Here is a 12,301-nt window from a genome sequence, read left to right on the forward strand (position 1 = left end):
GGAGGGAGACAGAGGGGAGGGAGACAGAGGGGACGGAGACAGAGGGGACAGAGACAGAGGGGAGGGAGACAGAGGGGAGGGAGACAGAGGGGAGGGAGACAGAGGGGAGGGAGACAGAGGGGAGGGAGACAGAGGGGACGGAGACAGAGGGGAGGGAGACAGAGGGGAGGGAGACAGAGGGGAGGGAGACAGAGGGGACGGAGACAGAGGGGAGGGAGACAGAGGGGACGGAGACAGAGGGGACGGAGACAGAGGGGACGGAGACAGAGGGGACGGAGACAGAGGGGAGGGAGACAGAGGGGAGGGAGACAGAGGGGACGGAGACAGAGGGGAGGGAGACAGAGGGGAGGGAGACAGAGGGGACGGAGACAGAGGGGACAGAGACAGAGGGGAGGGAGACAGAGGGGAGGGAGACAGAGGGGAGGGAGACAGAGGGGACGGAAACAGAGGGGAGGGAGACAGAGGGGATGGAGACAGAGGGGAGGGAGACAGAGGGGAGGGAGACAGAGGGGAGGGAGACAGAGGGGACGGAGACAGAGGGGAGGGAGACAGAGGGGAGGGAGACAGAGGGGACGGAGACAGAGGGGACGGAGACAGAGGGGAGGGAGACAGAGGGGAGGGAGACAGAGGGGAGGGAGACAGAGGGGACGGAGACAGAGGGGAGGGAGACAGAGGGGAGGGAGACAGAGGGGACGGAGACGGAGGGGACGGAGACGGAGGGGAGGGAGACAGAGGGGAGGGAGACAGAGGGGAGGGAGACAGAGGGGAGGGAGACAGAGGGGACGGAGACAGAGGGGAGGGAGACAGAGGGGAGGGAGACAGAGGGGACGGAGACAGAGGAGACGGAGACGGAGGGGAGGGAGACAGAGGGGAGGGAGACAGAGGGGAGGGAGACAGAGGGGAGGGAGACAGAGGGGAGGGAGACAGAGGGGAGGGAGACAGAGGGGACGGAGACAGAGGGGACGGAGACGGAGGGGAGGGAGACAGAGGGGAGGGAGACAGAGGGGAGGGAGACAGAGGGGACGGAGACAGAGGGGAGGGAGACAGAGGGGAGGGAGACAGAGGGGACGGAGACAGAGGGGAGGGAGACAGAGGGGAGGGAGACAGAGGGGAGGGAGACAGAGGGGAGGGAGACAGAGGGGAGGGAGACAGAGGGGACGGAGACGGAGGGGAGGGAGACAGAGGGGAGGGAGACAGAGGGGAGGGAGACAGAGGGGAGGGAGACAGAGGGGAGGGAGACGGAGGGGACGGAGACGGAGGGGAGGGAGACAGAGGGGAGGGAGACAGAGGGGACGGAGACAGAGGGGACGGAGACAGAGGGGAGGGAGACAGAGGGGAGGGAGACAGAGGGGAGGGAGACAGAGGGGACGGAGACAGAGGGGAGGGAGACAGAGGGGAGGGAGACAGAGGGGAGGGAGACAGAGGGGAGGGAGACAGAGGGGACGGAGACAGAGGGGAGGGAGACAGAGGGGAGGGAGACAGAGGGGACGGAGACAGAGGGGAGGGAGACAGAGGGGACAGAGACAGAGGGGACGGAGACAGAGGGGAGGGAGACAGAGGGGAGGGAGACAGAGGGGAGGGAGACAGAGGGGAGGGAGACAGAGGGGAGGGAGACAGAGGGGACGGAGACAGAGGGGACGGAGACAGAGGGGAGGGAGACAGAGGGGAGGGAGACAGAGGGGAGGGAGACAGAGGGGAGGGAGACAGAGGGGAGGGAGACAGAGGGGAGGGAGACAGAGGGGAGGGAGACAGAGGGGAGGGAGACAGAGGGGACGGAGACAGAGGGGACGGAGACAGAGGGGAGGGAGACAGAGGGGAGGGAGACAGAGGGGAGGGAGACAGAGGGGAGGGAGACAGAGGGGACGGAGACAGAGGGGAGGGAGACAGAGGGGACAGAGACAGAGGGGACGGAGACAGAGGGGAGGGAGACAGAGGGGAGGGAGACAGAGGGGAGGGAGACAGAGGGGAGGGAGACAGAGGGGAGGGAGACAGAGGGGACGGAGACAGAGGGGAGGGAGACAGAGGGGACGGAGACAGAGGGGAGGGAGACAGAGGGGAGGGAGACAGAGGGGACGGAGACAGAGGGGAGGGAGACAGAGGGGACGGAGACAGAGGGGACGGAGACAGAGGGGAGGGAGACAGAGGGGACGGAGACAGAGGGGACGGAGACAGAGGGGAGGGAGACAGAGGGGACGGAGACAGAGGGGACGGAGACAGAGGGGAGGGAGACAGAGGGGACGGAGACAGAGGGGAGGGAGACAGAGGGGGAAATAGAGGGGGGAAACTGGGAGGGAATCAGAGGGGGAACAAGGGTAAATGGACGGGGGAACAGAGGGGGGGAAACAGAGGGGGGACAGGGGTAATCGGGGTGGTGGGAACAGAGGGGGGAACAGAGGGACAGATGGTGGGGGTGGAAGACAAACTGTGGGGAGAGTCACAGGCCTTGGGGGGAGAAATGGACGGGGTTGGGGGAGACAGATGGGGGAGAGAGACAGAATTGGGGAGGGAGACAGACGTTGGTGGGGGGGGGGGCGAAAGACAAACAAGAGGGAGAGACAAATGGTGGGGGGGAGAGACAGACGGGGGGGGACACGGACCAGAGAGAGGGACAGACAGTTGGGGCTGGGGAGGCTGGAAAGACAGGTGGGGGTGGGGACGGACTGGGAAGAGAGAGACAGACCGGTGGGGGCGGTGGGGAAGGAATAACAGTGGGGGAAAGACAGATGGGGGGGGGGCCGCGGGGGCAGACAGACAGCGGGAGACAGATGGGGGTGACAGAGCCGGGGAGAGACAGACCGGGTTGGGAGGAGACAGATGGCCGGGGGGTTGGGGGGGTGCGGGGAGAGTTAGACAGGGGGGCGAAGTTGAGGGGGGGGGACACACAGATGGAGTGGGGGAGACACAGGTGGAGGGGTAGAGACACAGACGGAGGGGGTAGAAACACAGACAGATGGGCAGAGACACAGGCGGAGGAAGGAGGAGAGACACAGACAGAATGGTTAGTGACACAGGCGGAGGGGGAGTGACACAGGCGGAGGGGGGGAGAGACACAGGCGGTGGGGGGGGCGAGACACAGGCAGAGGGGGCAGAGACACAGGCGGAGGCGGGAGGAGAGACACAGGCAGAGGGGGTAGTGACACAGGCGGAGGGGGTAGTGACACAGGCGGAGGAGGGGGAGAGACACATGTGGAGTGGGGAGAGAGATGGGAGAGGCAGACGGAAGAGACAGGAGAGGGGGCCTACAGGGGAGGGAGAAGGTGGGCTGAGGGGGCAAGAGAGAGGGGATGGAGTGGGTATTGAAGAAGGGAAATGGGATAGAGAAGAAGGCGGTGTGGGGGATGGGAGTTAGAGACGGGGAGGGAGAGAGAGAGACAGGCCGACAGACAGGGAGACAGAGAGAGAGAGAGAGACAACATGGAGGGAGGGGTGGAGAATCGAGAGAGTGAGGGGGAGGGGTGGGGAGAGAGAGAGAGAGGGTGGGGGAGAGGGGAGCTGCGTAGTTTCTCAATGCAGTTGTACCCGGGTGGGCACTGAGAGGGGGAATGAGTGAGTGGGCCCTTACCGAAGGTGTTTATACAGGCCTCGATGATCTCATCAATGGTCGCTGACTTCTCAGTCTTCAGAAACTCCGGCTTCTCATCTTCCTTCCCAGATATCTCTGCCATTCCGCGCCCGAGCGGGTGAGGCTAGCGGTCAAACCACTGTCGTCCAGGAGGCAATGGAGGGGGGGTGGGGTGTGGGGAGTCGCTCGGACCTTGGCCACTCCAGCGGTCAGTCTCCTGCCAAGAGAGAGGCTCGAGTTTCAGGCAACAGAAACAGAACAAAAAACAAAACAAGGAGGAGGGGACGTCCGCCAGGACTCGCTGTAACTCTCCCTGCGCAGCTGAAGGCCTTGACCTCAAACTGGGACTACGGCATCAGGGCCTAGCGTTGCCTGTTGCCTAGCGAGGGTAACCGAGTGACGGAGGGATTGGCAGCCCATGTTAAGCTGACCTCATGACCATGTCGATGTTATGGGTGGGGAGTGGGCACCATTCAGAAACTGCATCCTGACACGTGAAGACCACCTTCTTGTGAAGCCCCCTCCTCTCAACCAAAATGCTGAATCCCACCGGTCCCCTACAGCGCAGGGATTGAGATGAGCCCTCGCAAGGGATGGTTACAGCAAGCCAAACTTGAAGACTTTATCATGGTACAGGAGAAGGCCCTTTGGCCCATTGTGTAGGTGCTGGCTCTGTGCTAAAACAATCCTAAACTAATCCCACTGCTCCGCTCTCTCCCCATATCCCTGTATCAATCCCAAACTAATCCCACTGTCCCACTCTCTCCCCATAGCCCTGTATCAATCCTAAACTAATCCCACTGCCCCGCTCTCTCCCCATAGCCTTGCATCAATCCCAAACTAATCCCACTGCCCTGCTCTCTCCCCATAGCCCTGTATCAATCCCAAACTAATCCCATTGTCCTGCTCTCTCCCCATAGCCCTGTATCAATCCCCAAACTATTCCCACTGCCCCACTCTCTCGCCATAGCCCTATATCAATCCAATCTCTTTGAGAATGAAGCCATTATTCATCTCTTAGAGAAATCTGTCCTACACTTACTTTTCACTCACCCTGTAACAATATTACTTGATGATCCCATTGTCATTGACTTCCCAGACATAGAAAAAACATCCTTTCCGAGTCATCCTTTCATGACTCTTTATAATTAAAATAAACTGTATTAAATTTCCCCTTAGCCTGCTGTGATCCAGTGGAATCACATTCCACAATCTCAAGTAACTCCATGTAACTTGAATTGGCCTTTGGGTGACACTTTGCTGTGCACCATGGGTTTGAAAACGTTTTATGTCATTAGTGGTTTAGTGGGGAGCATGATTGCATGCCTTACACAGGAAGTCATGATTTCAAGCCCCAACCCAGAGATGAGGCCATAGTCCTGGCCAAGAACCAGAGAGCAAACCTGAGGGAGTGCCGCACTGTCAAAGGGTCAATACTGAGGGAGTGCTGCACTGTCGGAGGGTCAGTACTGAGGGAGTGCTGCACTGTCGGAGGGTCAGTACTGAGGGAGTGCTGCATGTCGGAGGATCAGTACTGAGGGAGTGCTGCACTGTCGGAAGGTCAGTACTGAGGGAGTGCTGCACTGTCAGAGGATCAGTACTGAGGGAGTGCTGCACTGTCAGAGGGTCAGTACTGAGGGAGAGCTGCACTGTCAGAGGGTCAATGCCAAGGGAGCACTGTACTGTTGGACTGTCAATGCTGAGAGTGTGCCGCACTGTCGGAGGGTCAGTACTGAGGGAGTGCAGCACTGTTGGAGGTTCAGTACTGAGGGAGTGCTGCACTGTCGGAGGGACAGTACTGAGGGAGTGCTGCACTGTCGGAGGGTCAGTACTGAGGGAGTGCTGCACTGTCGGAGGGTCAGTACTGAGGGAGTGCTGCACTGTCAGAGGGTCAGTACTGAGGGAGTGCTGCACTGTCAGAGGGTCAGTACTGAGGGAGTGCTGCACTGTCGGAGGGTCAGTACTGAGGGAGTGCTGCACTGTCGGAGGGTCAGTACTGAGGGAGTGCTGCACTGTCGGAGGGTCAGTACTGAGGGAGTGCTGCACTGTCGGAGGGTCAGTACTGAGGGACTGCTGCACTGTCGGAGGGTCAGTACTGAGGGAGTGCTGCACTGTCGGAGGGTCAGTACTGAGGGTGTGCTGCACTGTCAGAGGGTCAGTACTGAGGGAATGCTGCACTGTCGGAGGGTCAGTACTGAGGGAGTGTTGCACTGTCAGAGGGTCAGTACTGAGGGAGTGCCGCACTGTTGGAGGGTCAGTACTGAGGGAGTGCTGCACTGTCAGAGGGTCAGTACTGAGGGAGTGCTGCACTGTCAGAGGGTCAGTACTGAGGGAGCGCTGCACTGTCAGAGGGTCAGTACTGAGGGAGTGCCGCACTGTCGGGGATGTGCTGTCTTTTGGAGGGATGTTAAGCTGAGATCCTGCCTGCCTGTCTCATGTAAAGACTCTTGATGCAAAGCAGAGGAAAGGTCACGGGCTGTGGCTGTGTTTCAATATGTTTCCCCCGGTCTTGCATGAAAATGGAATACACATCGCTCCAATAAAATGGCTGCCTGTGTACCAACAGCATTCTGTATGTAAAAACCACAGAAGCACTTTCGAGGCACAGGACCTGGGGCTGACCAACAGCGATACTACAGCCACACCCGCATGTACAGGCGCACACGCGTGCACACACCCTCGCACTCATGCTCAAACACACACACACACACACACACACACACACACACACAGGAACGCGCACACCCGCACACGCACTCTCTCACCCTCCGAAGGTGCCCAAGCCTGCTAGTCACACACTCCCCCCGACTCTCCCTCGCGACGTCAGTGGTGGGTCAGGCTGTGGACGGAGTCTGGGACAGTCCCCACCGCTCGAGACTGAAAGGTTAACTCACGAGGCAGGGCTCCGACAGGTAAGACAGGCCTCCGCGTCGCCCGCGGTGTCTCGGAAGGCGGCCGTGTGAGACTCTCTCCTGCGGAGGCTATCGGAGCGGCTCTGCCTGAGGAGGAGCAGGGCTGAGAGCTCTCACAGTCCCACGTGGGCCTCATGGGAATGGTGCCCCACTTAGCTAACTGCAAGCCTGCAGTGGCAACGAGGCTGCCCAACCAGGCTCGGGCCTTGGGATCCCAGGTCCTCCATCGCCCCACACCTCCTCCACCCACCCCCCCCACCCCGCCCCCGACCCCTCACTGCCCTGCGCGAACCCCCCCACCACCCACCCCCCCACCGCACCACACCATGCCAAGCCAGGCCTGCCAATGTCACGCCACCTCCTTCACTTGACCAGGAGGTGACTGCTTGCCCGGGGACGGGGTGGGGGGGGTGCTGGGTGACGCTTTCCCCAGCCCGCGAGCGGTGGACTGAGCTATTCGACAGCAGGAGGGGGTCCAACCTGCTGCAAGGCAACGCCCCCCCACCCCCAAGCCAACCCCACCGCCACCCCCATCTCACCCACCGATCGGCGCAGGTGGCAAAGGGATGGGTGGGGGTGGAATCTTTTCTACTGCAGCCCCCACCCCCATCTCTCTCTCTCTCTCTCTCTCTCTCTCTCTCTCTTTCTCTCCCTTTGTTACCCCTCCCAACCAGCCCCAAGGTGTACAGAGGCTAACCACGGACCCCCCCCCTCACCGAACCACTTTCTCTTTCAAGATCGACCAGCACGCACTCCACACGCCCAACCTGAAAGGTAATAAGTGACTGTATGCAAAACCTCTCCAACGACAAGCCTGGCAAACCCAGTGACGAGAGGTCATGAATAGAAAGATCAGGGAACTCCCCACCTCCCCACCCCGCCGCCCGCCACCAGCACCCAGCTCCATCACTCCCACATTCCCCTGGCCAGCCTCCACAAATCCCACCCTCCGTACCCTTCAGCTCATCCCGGACTCTGCCCCCGCCTGAAACCCCTACCGAATCCCGCTCCCTCCTCTACGCGCTCCCTGACCCACACACTGGCTCCCGGTTCAGCAACATCCCGATCCTAACATCCTCGTATCCTTGTTTGATTCAGATCCCTCCCACGGCCTGGCCCTCGTCTCCCTTATCGCTATGCTCTCGTCCCACCCCCACAACCCTCTGAGATCTCCGCTCTCCTCCAATTATGACCTCCACACCACCCCACCCCCCCTCCCCCCCACCAGATTTCCATCGCTCCACCATTGGCGGCCGGGCCTTCAGCTGCCTGGTGGTTGGGGAGGGGCCCTAAGCTCTGGAATTCCCTCCCTAAACCTCTCCTCCTCCCTCTGTCCCTCCCTTACGATGCTCCTAAAGGCCGACCTCTTTGGTTGAGGCCACCAGTCGCTATAATACCTCTCACGACAAGGTCAATGGTTTTGTTTGACTCCTGTGAAGTGCCTTGGCGCTGTTTCCGGTGTTAGTATTGCTATATGAATGCAAGTTTTTGTTGTAACATAGACATGCAGCTCCCCCCCACCCACCCCACACACCCCCTCCCCTCCCCTTCCCTCCCCCCTCCCCTCCGCAGCTCAATCCAGGATAGGCCCAGGCTCCGTTTTCGGCCTGTTGTGTCAGCTGACCGTGGCAGGGTCGGACGTCGCTCCTGCTAAGTTCCGAGGGGAGGAGGACACAACTCTGGCAAGTTATGGGTGGGGGGGGGGGTGGGTGGGAGGGTGTTGGAGGTGGGTTAGTGGCCGGTGGGGGTGGTGGAGTTGGGGGGGGTGGGGGGGATGAGCGGAAAGCCTAATGAAATCAACGTGGAGAGAGAGAGAGGACTGGCTGAGCTCTCGGGAATGTGGGCGCGGGATGACTAAGTCAAAGGTGGAGGCAAGAAGCCTCACCTGTCGCCTCTGAGACATCTCAAAACAGCAGCGCAGAAGGGCCAGGGGAAGGCCACTCAGCCCATCGTGCCTGTGCCAGCCCTTTGAAAGAGCTAGCTCACCGGCCCACTTACCCACCCCACCACCACCACCCCCCCCCCGCCCATCTCGGCTCTTTCCCCCAGAACCTGCAAAATTTTCCCCTTCAGGTATTTATCCGATTCTCATTCTGGAAAGTTCCGACCGAGTCCGCTTCCGCCGCCCTTTCAGGCAGCGCCTTCCAGATCACAACCACTCGCTGTGTCAACAAAAATTCTCCTCATCTCCCCACCCCGCCTCTGGTCCTTTAACCGAATCTCTTCGATCTGTGTCCCCCTCTGGTTACCGACCCTCCTGCCGCTGGGAAACAGTCTCTCCTTATTTACTCTGTCCAAACCCCCTCGTGATTGTTTTTTGTATGTATTCCCCCCCAGACGCCGTTCTATACGTGCTCCAAGTTCCCCTCCCCAATCTCTCATCCTCTCTCCAGCCTCTGTGCCCTCCCCCCACCCTGCCACCCTCCCCCACCATCGTCTACCAACCAACCCCATCATGCCACCTGCTTCATCCTCCCTCGTTCCTGTCCCAAGGCCCCTTAAAACCCAAACCCGGGGACGTGCCTGCCCCTCACCTTGCAGACTGCTTTTGACCTTTGAATGACGGGAGGGGGAGGGGGAGGGTGTCGGGTGGCGGGGAGGGGGCTTGCCCTCCGACCTTTGACCGGCCGGCCCAGATGGAGAACGCGCGTAAACAAAGGCTACCGCCGCGGAGGTGGTTCGGGCCCCGATTGGGTTCATCCTTGCAGAGGCTGCTCAACCACCCCGGCCTCCTGGGAGCTGGGGCGAGGAGAGGCTCAGAGCTCGATCGGGGGGGTGGGGGGGTGGGGGGTGGGTGGGGGGTGTGGGGGGCGTGGGGGGGGTGAATTAAGCTGGTACGCCCCGTCATCTCACTTGGGAGTGGTGAGTGACAACCAAAGTGGAAACTGGGACAAGCCACAAGTCAAATTATAGCCCAATACTGACAGCTGATCTCGCACAGTATTGTAAAAGTCAAGATCAGGCTTAATTATGGCCTAGCGGTAATATATACAGTCAGCACTGCAAACATTATATGCATGTGTGTGTACGTGACTGTGTTTGTGTGTGTGTGTGAGTGTGTGTGCAGGACTGTGACTGTAACTCTGTGTATGTGCTTGTGTAATTGTGTGACTGTGTGTGTGTGACTGTGTGTGTGTGGGTGATTGTGTGACCGTGTGTGTGTGGGTGACTGTGTGTGTGTGGGTGATTGTGTGGCTGTGTGTATGTGTGGGTGATTGTGTGACTGTGTGTGTGTGTGACTGTGTGTGTGGGTGATGGTGTGTGCGCGTGTATGTGTGTGTGCGTGTATGTGTGTGTGTGATTGTGTGCGTGTGTGTGACTGTGTGTGTGTTTGTGACTCTGTGTATGTGTGTGTGTAATTGTATGTCTGTGTGTGTGTGTGCGGGCGATTGTGTGTGATTGTGTGCGTCTGATTCTGTGACTGTGTGTGACTGTGTGCGACTGTGTGCGCGTGGGTGTATGTGTGTCTGTGATTGTGTGCGTGTGTGTGACTGTGTGTGTGTGTGTGTGTGTGTGTGTTTTTAAAATTCATTCATGGGATGTGGGCGTCGCTGGCTGGGCCCAGCATTTATTGCCCAACCCTAACTGCCCCTTGAGAAGGTGGGGGTGAGCTGCCTTCTTGAGCCGCTGCAGTCCCTGTGGTGTAGGTACACCCACAGTGCTGTTAGGGAGGGAGTTCCAGGATTTGACCCAGCGAAAGTGAAGGAACGGCCGATATATTTCCAAGTCAGGATGGTGAATGACTTGGAGGGGAACTTGCAGGTGGTGGTGTTTCCATGTATCTACTGCCCTTGTCCCTCTAGGTGGTAGAGGTCATGGATTTGGAAGGTGCTGTCGAAGGAGCCTTAGTGAATCCCTGCAGTGCATCTTGTAGATGGTACACACACTGTTGCTACTGTGCGTCGGTGGTGGAGGGAGTGAATGTTTGTGGATGTGGTGCCAATTAAGCGGGGCTGCTTTGTCCTGGGTGGTGTCGAGCTTCTTGAGTGTTGTGGGAGCTGCACTCATCCAGGCAAGTGGGGAGTATTCCATCACACTCCTGACTTGTGCCTTGTAGAGGGTGGACAGGCTTTGGGGAGTCAGGAGGTGAGTTACTCTCTGCAGGATCCATAGCCTCTGACCTGTTCCTGTAGCCTCAGTATTTATATGGTTAGTCCAATTCAGTTTCTGGTCAATGGTAAGCCCCAGGATGTTGATAGTGGGGGATTCAGTGATGGTAATGCCATTGAACATCAAGGGCAATGATTGGATTCTCTCTTGTTGGAGATGGTCATTACCTGACACTTGTGTGGTGTGAATGTTACTTGCCACTTGTCAGCCCAAGCCTGGATATTGTCCAGATCTTGCTGCATTTGGACAGGGACTGCTTCAGTATCTGAGGAGTCGTGAATGGTGCTGAACATTGTCCAATCATCAGCGAACATCCCCACTTCTGACCTTATGATGGAAGGAAGGTCATTGATGAAGCAGCTGAAGATGGTTGGGCCAAGGACACTACCCTGAGGAACTCCTGCAGTGATGTCCTGGAGCTGAGATGATTGATCTCCAACAACCACAATCATCTTCCTTTGTGCTAGGTATGACTCCAACCAACAGAGAGTTTACCCCCTGATTCCCATTGACTCCAGTTTTGCTGGGGCTCCTTGATTCCACACTCGGTCAAATGCTGCCTTGATGTCAAGGGCAGTCACTCTCGCCTCACCTTGGGGTGCAGCTCTTCTGTCCATGTTTGAACCAAGGCTGTAATGAGGTCAGGAGCTGAGTGGCCCTGGCAGAACCCAAACTGGGCATCAGTGAGCAGGTTATTGCAGGATCAACCCTGGTTCAATGAAGAGTACAGGAGGGCATGTCAGGAGCAGCACCAGGCATACCTAAAAATGAGGTGTCAACCTGGTGAAGCTAAAACACAGGGATACTTGTGTTACAAACAACATAAGCAGCAAGTGATAGATAGAGCTAATCGATCCCACAACTAGCAGGTCAGATCTAACCTCTGCAGTCCTGCCACATCCAGTTGTGAATGGTGGTGGACGATTAAACAACTCACTGGAGGAGGAGGCTCCACAAATATCCCCATCCTCAATGATGGAGGAGCCCAGCACATCAGTGTAAAAGTTAAGGCTGAAGCATTTGCTACAATCTTCAGCCAGAAGTGCTGAGTGGATGATGCATCTCAGCCTCCTCCAGAGGTCCCCAGCATCACAGATGCCAGTCTTCAGACAATTCGATTCACTCCACGTGATACCACTAAACAGCTGAAGGCACTGGATACTGCAAAGGCTATGGGCCCTGACAATATTCCTGCAATAGTACTGAAGACCTGTGCTCCAGAGCTTGCCGTGCCCCTAGCCAAGCTGGTCCTGGTTCCGAAATTTGCACATCGGTCCCTCGACTGTGAAAAAAATTGAAATGTGGCAGCCAGACGGGGAGGTTTGACGAGCCTGATGTGCCAGATCAGAGCATGCAAATGGCCAACCCTCAGCTTGGCAACGTAAACCACTTCCTTCTTACAAGCTGAAGACAGGTGTCACCCTGGGCATCCAGAGCCAATAGCGAGTCTTTGCTTCTTATCAGAGAGAATAATCTAAAAGACTCTGGTGCAACTGGCAGCTTTAATCGCTTAAAAAGGCCCAGACGAAACCTGGAGGCTGACACGGGCCTAGAGCAGGAGGCTCCAACCCAATGCGGTAGCCTTGCCTCAGAAACCTGCCTCTCCAAACCAAACGACTAAATCACATCCATCGCCCTGGCTCCACAATCATCATCCCCGGCCAAGGCACCAAAGCTGCGACCCGGCTTTCTCTCCGGGTACGAAAGGAATGGTCAC

General features: G+C 58.1%; 1 protein-coding gene across 3 annotated transcripts in view; it reads right to left on the minus strand.

Annotated features, from left to right (window-relative positions):
* LOC121274604 (RAS guanyl-releasing protein 2-like) overlaps window positions 1-12,301 on the minus strand; it is a 78,469-nt gene that overhangs the window by 52,013 nt on the left and 14,155 nt on the right. For all 3 annotated transcript variants that reach the window (XM_041181944.1, XM_041181946.1, XM_041181947.1), the window contains exon 2: window positions 3,563-3,779. In XM_041181944.1, coding sequence (XP_041037878.1) covers window positions 3,563-3,665 — 103 coding nt within the window. In that variant the 5' untranslated portion in view covers window positions 3,666-3,779. The remainder of the gene's footprint in view (window positions 1-3,562; window positions 3,780-12,301) is intronic.

The sequence above is a fragment of the Carcharodon carcharias genome (genome assembly GCF_017639515.1).
Source record: "Carcharodon carcharias isolate sCarCar2 chromosome 37 unlocalized genomic scaffold, sCarCar2.pri SUPER_37_unloc_1, whole genome shotgun sequence".
Lineage (NCBI taxonomy): Eukaryota > Metazoa > Chordata > Chondrichthyes > Lamniformes > Lamnidae > Carcharodon > Carcharodon carcharias.